General features: G+C 36.2%; 1 protein-coding gene across 1 annotated transcript in view; it reads right to left on the reverse strand.

Moving 5' to 3' along the window:
• PPP1R9A (protein phosphatase 1 regulatory subunit 9A) overlaps positions 1 to 12,584 on the reverse strand; it is a 390,403-nt gene that overhangs the window by 41,491 nt on the left and 336,328 nt on the right. The window contains 4 exon segments of the mRNA XM_063667554.1: positions 2,779 to 2,950; positions 3,051 to 3,147; positions 4,649 to 4,878; positions 7,361 to 7,414. Of these exon segments, the coding sequence (XP_063523624.1) occupies positions 2,779 to 2,950; positions 3,051 to 3,147; positions 4,649 to 4,878; positions 7,361 to 7,414 (553 nt within the window).

Consider the following 12,584-nt stretch of genomic DNA (forward strand, 5'->3'; position numbering starts at 1 on the left):
TTATGTAATCATGATAAGAAAAAAGTGTTACAATATATTAAATAACAAATTTGTATTGATGATTGTTATCAAAATTTTAATAATACTTGAGTTGGCTTAGGTTTTAGTGAGAAACATACAAATGGTGGTCAAACATAATTTTAAATTTGTGCTAAATTTCTGTATGGTTTGGAAAAAGGTTTTACTCCTCAAAAATTTATAATTCAATATTGAGAGTCACATCATTTTGGATGAGCATGAGTACACATAAGAAACGGCTGCTCAGAGGCTCTTCCTTCCTTCCTCCTTAGCTTGCCTTCCCTTCCTTTTACTATTTCACTCTGACCATTTTCATTGACCTATACTTGATCATTCTTTTGCTTCATGAGCTACCTCAATGCCTAAAAACATGCTAAACCACTCATCCTACCACTCCAGTGCCTGAAAAGCAACTCAGAATTGGACAGTCAGTAGAAGGTCGGGAGGATAACACTTGCATCTAGGAACTTTGGGAACTACTGGAAGTGCTACACCTCTCCTGGTACAAAACGTTGGTGGTGGATTTTTAAATGTGGAATGGCCTATGTTAGGTCTGCAGCCTTACTTTCCTTTCTAAACCTCTAGTATTTCAGCATTACCTAGCAACAGAAGCAAGGGATCAATTTAGAAAAGTGCTTTCCAGAGCATTCCTATCTAGCTACTGACCAAGCCATTTTAGTTTATGTGATCAAGCAATTGGAATTCAAAGAGATTTATCACTGACTGTCCTCACAGCAAAACTGGAAGAGCACTTGATATGTATGCTACTAATGTCTGAGATGACTGATTCTACCTCTACTGCACAAGCATGGATTGGTTTCAGTAAGAATTAGTAGTCTCCACATCTCACTGTGAACCAACAGTGTTGCTAGGGAAACTGATAATTATGTGGAAAAATGGAGGGTGTAGAATAGAAAAAGGGTTCACAAGAAATGTAAGGTTTTGATCCAAATCAGCATGTTAATAGTATAGCGTGTTGATCTTCTGTAGTCATATAATTTAATAAACACCATTAATTATATGTTTGACAAGATAGAGATTTCTAAACTGAAAGAAATGAATAGAAATGAAAAGCTACTAGATACTGCTCATACTTTGAGTATGCCACAGCAGGAATATGTATTTATTATATATAAACTATAATTTTTTAAAAATTAAAATATTCAAAAAGTAAAAAATTTGGTTTGATTCCTGATGTTTTTCTTTAGATATCAATCTTATAGTGTTCCAGGTATAATTATAATTCCATAAGAGCTCAAATAAATTACTTTTTTGGTTTCAAAGACTAAACCATATAGTCTCAAAACAGGCCTTAAAGTGGTGAAGAAGGAAATACTACTTTTAAAATAATATGCACAGTAATATCAACCCAGAGAAGCTAAATACTCTTCCTGAAGTCACACAGCTCCTCACTTAGTGGTAATGCTAATGCTAAATCCTCCTCTTTCAGCTGCCTAAGAGGCACTATTTATAAATTACATCCTATTTAGGGAAAACCCATTAGAAGGATATAAACCCAGTGAATGGATTCAAATCTCTAGATATCATTTTAATTTTAAATGAAGATTTCTAATACTTTCCATTTTTAATAGCTAAGAGTTTAGTTCTAAAAGTTCATGATAGGATATAAACACTTGCTTATCAGGAAAACTTCACTGGAGACATTTTAATATGTGAGAAAGATCATGAAAAAACTAAAAAGCCCATTATAACAGGATTTTACTGCACGTCAAAGTGTTGCCTCTGAGTTGCCAGTCCTGTCATGACAACCCTGCTGTACCACATTCTTTTATTTTCATTTTCCAGGGACTACTATATATATATTTAAAAAGATGAAGCCACACATTTCTGTGTATTTATCTTTATAATTATTATGTGTTTTCTAATTTGCAAATATACCACAGATATTAAAAGTCATTCATGTTCATACACGTACAATCTAAGAATGTTGTGTGTGTAAGAACATAAGTAATTTATTTATGGTTGGTGTATGAACGAAGATAATCATTTATAATACCAAATGTTTCCAGTGTTTTGGTCTTATTTGGTCTTTGACATGAAAGACCTAAGAAGTATACACAGTACACCATGGTAAAAGCACAAAACTATATGGACTTCGTTAACTACATGAATCTCAAGTGCTGAAAGCAGCAGTCTGCCTTCTGATATTATGAAAAAGATCTTTATTCTAGTGACTTAACATTCTAAAGCTTGGCTGGGCGTGGTGGCTCATGCCTGTAATCCTAGCACTCTAGGAAGCCAAGGCAGGTGGATCACCTGAGGTCAGGAGTTCGAGACCAGCCTGGCCAACAAGGCAAAAGCCCACCTCTACTAAAAATACAAAAATTAGCCAGACGTGGTGGCACATGCCTATAGTCACAGCTACTGGGGAGGCTGAGGCATGAGAATTGCTTGAACCTGGGAGGCGAAGGTTGTAGTGAGCTGAGACTGCACCATTGTACTCCTAGATAGGATGAACTACAATTTGTAAGGCAGTTTACTAAATCTGTCAATTGTATGACGATTTTTAAATAGTATTTGGCTTGTCTTTAGTGGGGATTTGTTAATTCTACATATTAAAGTATTTCTTTTTGATAAGACAAGAGCTAAAATGATTGACTCCTATTTTGATAAGCCTTTTCTTCTTTCCCATAGTAGGAAGGTATTTCCAACTTTTAAATCTCTGGGTCAGAAAAAGAAAAATAAAAGGCCAAATTACACAGTCATCAAAAATGATTTTTGTGGTTGGGTTAAACAAACCTTGACTTAGGCCATCTTGGCAAGATGTTTGCTTGCCATCCAAGTTCTCCATGGTATCCCCTTTAGAGACTTCACCAAGAGATGTTCTTCTCTCAAAGATGTTGTTATTATTGTTAACTTGAGTCCCATTTTGCTTCAGTAGCCTGAATACCTCAGCTTCCAAATCTCTAATCTAGGAAAAACAAATCCATTTATAAAACTCTAAACCAGCACTTCTCTCCAAGTACAGCAAAACCATCTTATTATTTAGTGTCTTAGGGAACACAACTCACCCGCACTTGGAGGCCTTGCACTTCTACAAGATGAGCTTTTTCCAAATCTTCTATTTTCTTTCTTTCTGCTTCCTGTCTTTTGATGAAATCAAGCTCTCTTAAGAAGAAAATGATAGTTCTGATTATATCATACACTCAATAAATGAAAGTTCTTATCTGAAACAATAAACTGCATAGTAGGATAAGCAACTGAACAGTTATTTAAATGGACATTCAATCAGTTAGAGGAAAAAGCATAGTAATGAAAGAAACTAAAACATCTTTAATGGGTCACAAGGCAAAGAAAAATGATTTGATTCTGCTTACTATAATTTTCTTTTGTAGCTCCTGATTCTAGAACACCCATACATATTTAGATAGGAACGACTGCACTAATGACCCACGTTGAGTAATTTAGTGGAGATAATTACTTGTCAGGTAGAAATAATTCCATTTTTCCAATGTCATAAGCATAGTATAGTAAATTGATGTAACTAGATAAGAGTTCAAAAAAGATAATTGTAAGATTTCTATGAATAACAGTGAAGAGGGGGCTGGGTGGGTCAGAAACATCAAGAGGGGCACTCACTTATAGACCTAAGGATAATATGGGGAGAAGAGAAATAGCTCCATTTTGAAAACCTGGAATAGAATATGCAAATTTAGCAAAATTTACTATAAAATTATTTCATGAGAAAGAGTTTGGCAAATAGTTAAAACAGTGATGTATTGAATTTATAGTCACAGAGAATAATAACTCCCCTTTTAACAAGAAACTTTTGATAGCAATCTCTTTTAAATATTAAAAACATTCTTTCCATAATAGGAAATAACAGAAATATGGTTAATCTTACATATATGCTTAGCTTCTGAGGCTTGGCATGGAAGACCAGAAAAGGTACTGGTACTACTTATTTGTTCTAACTAGCCAGAAGTAACTGATGAAAAAAATCTAGTAAAAATCTCCGTGGTCAGTCTCCGTGACATTACACCGAGATCCAAGAGATGGAAGCAAAGGAGCAGTAGCTCAGAAACAGCTGTTGAAAATCAGAAGCAGAATGTGGTAATGGTCTCTCTCCCTGCAGTGAACGGAGACCCTCCTGATTCTCTCAACAGCTGAGAAATGCAGAGTGGCAGGGCAGGGGGCTTTGCTAGTCGATATGTGCACCGTCTGTGGTGGGAAATTCTGTAGTTACTGATCTAAGAATAGAGAGGAGCAGCCTGATTCAGGCCCCAGCTGCAGCTTGCGTGCTCCACATCCAATAGTCAGTCATTCTGCATGACTTTCAGCTGGGCTTCTTGCTTCTAAGTCACAGAGGTGTTTCAAAAAGAATAAAGAAATTCAGATGTTTTAACAGTTATAAACAACGATTAATTATCAAAAATAGCAAAGAGGCTCTGGTAGCCAAAAACTATAAAATACACAAAACATAATCTCATGAGAAAGTGATAGAAGTGACTTCCAAAACTCAATGTGTATTTATGCTGTAACTATGCTCCTGGATAGGAAAGATATCTCTAAGGTCATCTTCTCTGTTCCACTAGATATTACAAAATTATTGGACATAAACCTTCTTTAGACAAACATAACTATTCTTTAGTCATTAGAAGCTGCTTACTTTTGTTGAAAATCCTTGATCAACTTCTTTGCCTTGTTGTATTTCTTTTCCAAGGCCTGATACTGGCTTTGAGTCTCTTTGAGATGTTCATTCACTGTGTGGCATAACGTTTGGGCCTCAATCCAGTAGCTTTCCAATTTCAACATTCTTTCCTTATTCTCTTCTATGTTTTGTTGGAGTTGGGTTTTTTCTAGTTCCCACCTCACTTTCTCATTTTCTGCTGCCTGCAGCTGGAGAAAGCAAATGTCAAGGCAAAGATAATTTGGCCACTTTTGTGGCAAAAATCTCTCATTTTTATAGCATGTTGTAGATCAAGTTCTATTATCATAAACAATCACTGAAACTACTTGAGATGAGAAAAGCAGGTATTATTTTTATAATTCCATAGATGATAAAATGGAAGCCTTGAAAAGTGAAATGATTTGTCCAAAGTCACATATTTGATAAGTGATAAAACATGGATTGGATTCCACCTCACATGATATTTCCATCACACCATGTGATCTGAAATTCTGTGAGCAGTAAAAGATGTTTCAGAGTCTGATATATCCAACAAATGTCAACATGTTTTGAGAGTTTTTAAAAAATATATAATTATATATAAAAAATTAACTAAAAAGGGAGTGGAGAGGGCCAGGGAGGAGAGAAGTTAGAAGCACAGTATGGCTTAATGGTTAAGAGGGGATCTCTGGAGTCATTCAGCATGGATTTGAATCCCAGTTCTGCCATTATTGGCCATTAAACCTCGGACATGTACTCAATTATATCATCCATACAACAGAATTGTGATATAACACATCAGTATGCTTGAAATAGCTCCTTGGGCGTAAGAATCATCTGATAAACATTAACCACTTTCACTCTGCTTTTAACCCTTTTGGTGATCTTATTTCATTCTTTATTTCAAGGAACATGAACATATTCTATAGCTCATTATTTTACATGTAGTGTAATGAATTTCTCAAGCGTTATAAACCTCAATTCCCACAAAAATATAAAAGATAGTGTAAGTAAAAGTATAAATTTTTGCTTGGTTAATTTAATTCCCTCCCACGGAACAGAAAGCCATAACCAGCTTTTTGTTTTTCTGCTTCTAGGGACTCTTAGGAATAGATAGTAAACTAGTCTAATACCCTCATTTCTACAGAAATCCAAGACTGATCATTTAGGTGAGGGCTCAAAAGTCATTCCCAATAACTCTCTGGCCTTCGAACTGGTACTTTATCTACTTTATATGCCTTCTTTAAAGTTCAAAAGGATGCAAAGTCATTATAAACTATCAATGTTCAAAATCATATAGCACTTAGCAAAAGTAAACACGTATTTATATACACACACATCTATGTTTTTGCAAATATTTTTAACTAAACACATTTGCAAAACCGTTTACAAAGTTAGAAAGCAGCCAAAACAATTTCAAGATTAGTAATTCTATTATCAAAATGAATAATAAAGAATCATAATAAAGTGTTAATCTGTGGATATTACATGCCAATATAATGATAAAAAATATAAAATGCTAATTTATAGTATTTTCTAAGTTAAATGTCTATAGTCTAATACATAAGCGCCATTAAAACATTTACAATCACAGGGAAAAAGAGATCTTTTTAAAACAACAATTTAAAAAATCTTCAATTCTTTCTATGTCAAGAGACAATAACAATTTAAAACAGGAATAGGTTATTTACTGCATGTTTTATTAAGCAATGTTTTGTATCAAGTTGTTTATTTAGCAACCGCTACTAATTTAAAATTATTATTCACGGAGCTGGACTAACACCGTGAATGATGTATAGTCGTATTTTGACTAAAGAGCTGCAGAGTGAATTAGCTGAGAATAGCATTTAACCAAAATAGCCTTGCTAATTCATCTCCATTTAAAACACATGGAGAAACCAAAACAAGTGTTCAATGTGAACAACAAAAGAGATCATTAGTGGTAGTGGTGGTGGTGGTTGGGGGCGGGGGAGGGTAATTATGTTTTAATTTTTAAAAGACCACAGAAACAATAAAGAATATTGCTTTAAAAGTAATTAAAAATATATTTTTAAATCTTTGAAATTGTATATTTGATAAAACTAAACAAAATTGCTAGAATTGTGTCTCATACGAGTGCCTTAAAGTTTGTCAATGAAAATATATAGACTAATAATACATACTCCCTTTTATCAAGACCTTTTCTCCCCCACAAATTTAAATTATGTGAACCAAACAACTAAAAGTTTCCAGTAGTACCTGGCACTTAAATTATGCATGTATTAAGTTTATAAGATTTAATTATTAGAAATTAGAAATGGTTTATAAAACATTGATGTGCTATACTAAATTTGTTCCTACAAATGATTAAATCTATTTATAATAAGGTAAGTAAAGAGGAGATATAGTAGCTTTGCTTAAGGAATTAGTAATCAAAACATACTTTGCATGCTTGAACCATTAAAAATATTACTTTTTAAGGAAATCTCAGAGGCCACATATGTGCAAATACATAAATATATATACTAAAATATTGTGTTATTTGCACTGAGGGGGATGTGGGTGTTTGCTCTCACTGGCAGATTTGTCTATGTACCTGACAGTGAAAATGAATCTATCACATTTGTATTCTTTCAAATATACAGGGACAAATCCTTTAGTCCTAGGATTGGATTTATTCATAGTATCTGAAGTTTAAAAAGTAAAATTCAAACACCATGTTTCGGTGCTTACCTTGGTCTTCAATTTTTGAATCTCTGCTTCTGTAACTGCATGTTTGATTTGCAACTGAAAATTGAAAAGAAAGAAAAAATCTGAACTAAGAAAGTGTATCTATATTTGTAAAGCCTCAGCAGCTACAAGAATGCCTTATTACATAGTAAAAGGCCTAGAAAAGTGCTGCAGTGCAGCAAGTTGTAAATTAAAGTGTCTACTGTGTGAAATGACACTGGGTGCAAACTAATTAAACACAGTTTATGGTCTATACTCCCTAACATCAGATTAGGTTACCAATTTAATTGCTCAGGGACCAAGAGAAGAAAACACTTTTTATTGCCCTCTTTGCAGCTCTTCCTTTATGATTTGAGTGTCAAGGAACTATTTCCTTGCTAAGTCTAGCTAACTGAACGGCATAAGCAGGCAAGTGAGCTGGTAGTGTGATTTAATTCCAAACCTGGAAGTGTGAAGATTTATTCCAAATCTGCAAGAAAGGTGGCGCTATGATCCTGTGAGTTGCAAGCACATTCTGATCAGCAGCTCCACTGCAAAGGGAGAGAGGAGGAGGACTGCAGTTGCACGGGGAAATCTCTGATACATATTTTGTTTCTTTTAATTGCAGGAAAGGTACAGATCCAGATTTCTGTCCTCCAAAAGATCTGCTCCTTTCGAAGACTCAGACCTCCAACAGCTTCTGCTACAGCTTATTAGCATAAGAGTCACAGTTTACATTTGTTTTGCTTGTCCCTCCCCCCTGCTTTGTTTTCTTTGTAAGGGAAGAAGAAGGAACTGAAGGAATCATTCGTTTCCTTAGGGGATCAATAAATACTCCCAAATTTAAGAAAAACAACTTATGGGTTCACAATTTCTTGTCTGAAATCCTTGGGGCCAGATGTTTATGGAAGTCAGCATTCTTCCAACTTCAGAAAAGTAGTTACGATGTATCTTCTACAAATTGCTTATTATCTACAGCAGGGTCTTTGGAGGCACTCTATAGTCAAACACATGAATTATTTTTGCCACCAAACATGAATATTCCCACTAAGCGAGGTACATAAAGACTGTAAATAGCATCCTGTTAGGTCAGGTTGTACCACTAAATTAGTTTGACACAAAATTACAAAAAAAACTGGGAGCGTTTTGGATTTAAGACTGTACATGAGGGACCATAAACTTTTACTATTACTGTAACCAAGTAAGGCTAAGAGGTTTTCTTATCAGAAGTGAGTGAGTCCGACAGAAGGACAGAAATGTGGAGTTTTCAGACTAGCAATGTGAACCTGTGGAGACCACAGCACCTCATAAACCTCAGCCCTCTCTTGGGTTTGCAACCTGTATTCCCTTGGGTTTTTACCAAGTTCATGGGGACACATGGGAAGGATGATAAAGGGAAGATGGAAGAACCAAGGACAGGTCTATTCGACCCCCTTGGATGCCAGTGGCTAACTGCCCAGAACCTGAGGGTTCCTAAGTTCCTTGTAAAGTGCTCCCTCCTGTTATGCAAAAGGCATGAGGTCTGCACTGCCACAGCTCTTGTTACTGCTCTTGGTGCTGAGAGGTGATTTTGAAACTTTTCAGTTTGATTCTGCCCCACTCACACTGCTTACATTCTTCCTGACCTGGTCACTCTGGCCATCTTGCTGGTGTGGCTATTGCTCCTTGCACCCTCACTGGCTCCTAGGGGCTTCTATGCTTGAACAGTTTCTAGAGTAGGACCCTATGTGGAAATGTTATTTTTATAAGGCACAAAATCTGGCTCTTTTAGTTTCTTACCACAGCACAAGTGGTACAATTCTTACTTACCTGCCTTTAGCAGATGCTCAGAGTATTAGTGCACCTGGCAAGGAATCTAATCCCAAGTTTTCTCAATGACTAGATTGGAAGAAGGTATAAAGACACTACAGTGCTGCTCAGAAATCCCTGCAATTCCCTACCCCTTCACTGATGAGGTCTATACTCATCCTAAGTCCTAGTCTGGATGGATCTTTTGGAATCCTGACAATACCAGGCTAGCCTGTCAGATAGGCTTGAATGCCCAGTGGATACTCCAACTGTAGGCTCTTCTGAACTCATTTTAGACACGGGAAGACTAAAGATTGGAGAAGACAGCCAACCTGGTCTTGTCCTCACAGTGAATCACCATTAAAACCAGAACTAAAACCTGGATCTTCTCGTTCTGATCCATTGCCACTTTCCTTAGAAAATAAGGATGAATTCAATAGGCGTTCGTTGAAGAGTTGCTATGTGCAGGATGCTGTAAAAATAACTTTTTCTCCCTCTAATAAATATTAGGGCTAATCTCCTCCACCAGTATAAACTAATAACGTAAAAAAGGGCAAAAGTACTTAGACATTAGACACATTATTTATATATAAATCTACAAAAACAAATAACGTATATGCACACAAACATATATGGCTATGTGCTAAGGCATCCAGAAAATCCATACACTTAGGTAATTTTAGAGGGTTTCGAATCGCTGTTGACAAGATCTACTTCTTGTTCTTTCAACCATGTGCCAAGCATGAAGAGTAGTTAACTTATACTGCTTGAATTCATCTCTGGCCTACCATATACTCTATGGAGCATTAGAAAATTACTTAACCTCTTTTATTTCACTTTCCTTGCCTGTAAAATTCAGTTCCTTATAAGTCATAACCTTCCTTATTGGATGATTAAGTGATATAACCCACATAAAGCACTTAGCACAGTGTCTAGCATATAGTATGTCCTCAATAAACTCAGCCAGGACCAAGAAAGAATGATCTGAATAACTCAAATATGATTACCCTAGCTTCACCTCTCAGTTAAATGTGCTAACTGCTGTAAAATGTCACACCTGAAGTAAAATGAACACCTCTGATTCAATTTAAAGAGAAGCAAGAAATCAAAAGGGCAGATTTCACAGTGAACACTGCACTATGGGCAAGTGACAGATTTTATTAACTCCTGGTAGGGTAACCAAATACCTGGCATGCAGCTTGCTGGCATTTTGGACTTTCTTTTCTCAGACCACTGTGTCTTCTATAAGTTGCTTCTCTGGGCCTCAGTTTCCCAAATGAAAAATGCTAGATGTGAGGAATTCCAAGGGCCCTTTCACATACAACAGGTGTGACATTTATGAAACAAAGGACCTGAAGGTAGTTGTCAAGGTTGCAGAGTTTAGAAATTCTTGTCCTGAGCCAATATTTTCCTTCTTGTGAATAAATACACTAGATTAATCCACAAATTGTGGGACAAACCCAGGTAAAACTGTGAAACAGCCCATGTTGATCTAGTCTACCCTTCCCATCTCACCAAAAATGGATAACAGGAGGGAACTGAACTAATTAGCAGTGAGGTGAGAACAACTGCTGAAAGTTTGGAGTGTTACTAAGTATAGCTAAATTCTTTACATATACGAAAGCAGAATGAATTGTGTAAATTCACATTATTCAGAATGGACAAGATTTTCTTAGTACACATAAGGCCTAAAATTAAAAATATGTGATCATTTTAATTCTGTATGTACATTAAGAGAATTTCTACAAATCCATCACTTTTGACAAGAAAAGCAACAAAATACACTAACTGAACCCTTCCGTTTAATATAGTATGGACCTGTGTCTAGTGAGCTTACCTTGGAAGGCTATTAGGTGCCAAAGCCAGGTTTTAGAAATCCCAGCCCATGGTTCTTTCCACTAATACTAAATTTCTTACATTTGTAGGCCCCTTTATTTTTAATCATCTCCCTTTATCATTGCAAATGACTGGGGGAGGCAGGGCAGGTGTTGTGAACCTCATGGTTCAGATGAGGAAAGGGGCTCAGGGAAGTCACACACCTTTTCAAGTTCCCACTAGAAACAGGTGGTAGAGTGGGAACAAAATCAGATTTGACTCTTCCTACCTCTGTTCCTCCCTTAACCATGTATCTAACTGAACCAGTTGCTTTGGGATATATTTTTCATTTAATCTTCCCCCAAACCCCAAGGCATATGTCATCATCATAACCTCTCAGATGAGAAGTTATTACTCCAACTGGAAACCATGGATCACTTCTGATAGTCTCTGAGCATTCTGACACTGAATGCAAAATGGTGCTCAATCAGCTGCTTTTATTATTAATGAAGCTTAGAAAGCAGACCTCCACCTCCCTTAATAATTAATCGGCCTTTAGTGACTGAGACTACGTGCTAGGTACCATGCTAATCACTGAGGATACACGAACATGACATAGAATCTACTTTCAAGATACTTCAGGGAGATTAATGAAAACACCTTGTAAGAATTCTCCAGATCACCCTGTGAGAAAGGTCAGAGGCAACCTGCTGCTGGATGGCTTGTTTAGTCTTTTGTTCCTATAGCCAGATCAGATGTCATGTGTCTTTGGCCTGTTTGTCCAGACGTGGACCCTAATTTCCAAGCAAAGTGAGCAAGATGGACCCAAGATATCTCCATTTCATGAGGAAAAGAAAATTGCTTTTCACAGGGGTGAAGGACCTTGACAAATGAAGCATAGCTGGTAAAAGGTTGAGTTTTCTTATTCTAGAGCAGTTCCCTTTCCACATGTTTAAGAGATTTATGTCAAGAATCAATAACCTTTTCAAAGTACAGGTCCAAGAGTTTGCAAGAATGGTCAGGCAGGCTGACTGCAGGGATAGAAAGTCAACAGGGCTGGTTAATAGAAATAGAGCCTGAGATGCCTGTTGGAGTTTTTGGGCTTCAGAGAAGCTAGGTTTGGAGAAAAGACTTGGGATTAGGAGGGCATAAATAAAAAGAAAAGGTTAAGGACTGCAGGTCAAAGTCTTTTAACTTACAAGACCATCTTTTTCATCTCTTCTGTCATCTTTAATATGAAAGCCATATATATGCACCTCAGGATTTCAGCACAAATAAACATACATATTCCTATGAGAACAGGAGCTTTCATTTAACATTCTGAAGGTGTACCTGCTGTGTATAATTTTTTTTTCAAAAAGATGAATACAGAACATGCACTTATATTACTGGATCCATAGAATCCAAATATAACTGTGCTAGAAATAGAAACATCCTTTACACAGAAACTTAAATAGTGAGACTGAACTTTTGCCCTCTCTCTACTTATCCTGTGAGAGCATGGAAACATTTTTCTTTAAAAAGTGAAAAATATCTTTGCAGGAAATGTTTTAAGAGAGCTCTAGTCCTAGAAATATTACAATCAGATAAGGGCAACATTTTCTGCTGTTGCTTTACAAAAGCAAATCAATAACTAATATTTGCA

The sequence above is a fragment of the Pongo pygmaeus genome, chromosome 6 (assembly GCF_028885625.2).
Source record: "Pongo pygmaeus isolate AG05252 chromosome 6, NHGRI_mPonPyg2-v2.0_pri, whole genome shotgun sequence".
NCBI lineage: Eukaryota > Metazoa > Chordata > Mammalia > Primates > Hominidae > Pongo > Pongo pygmaeus.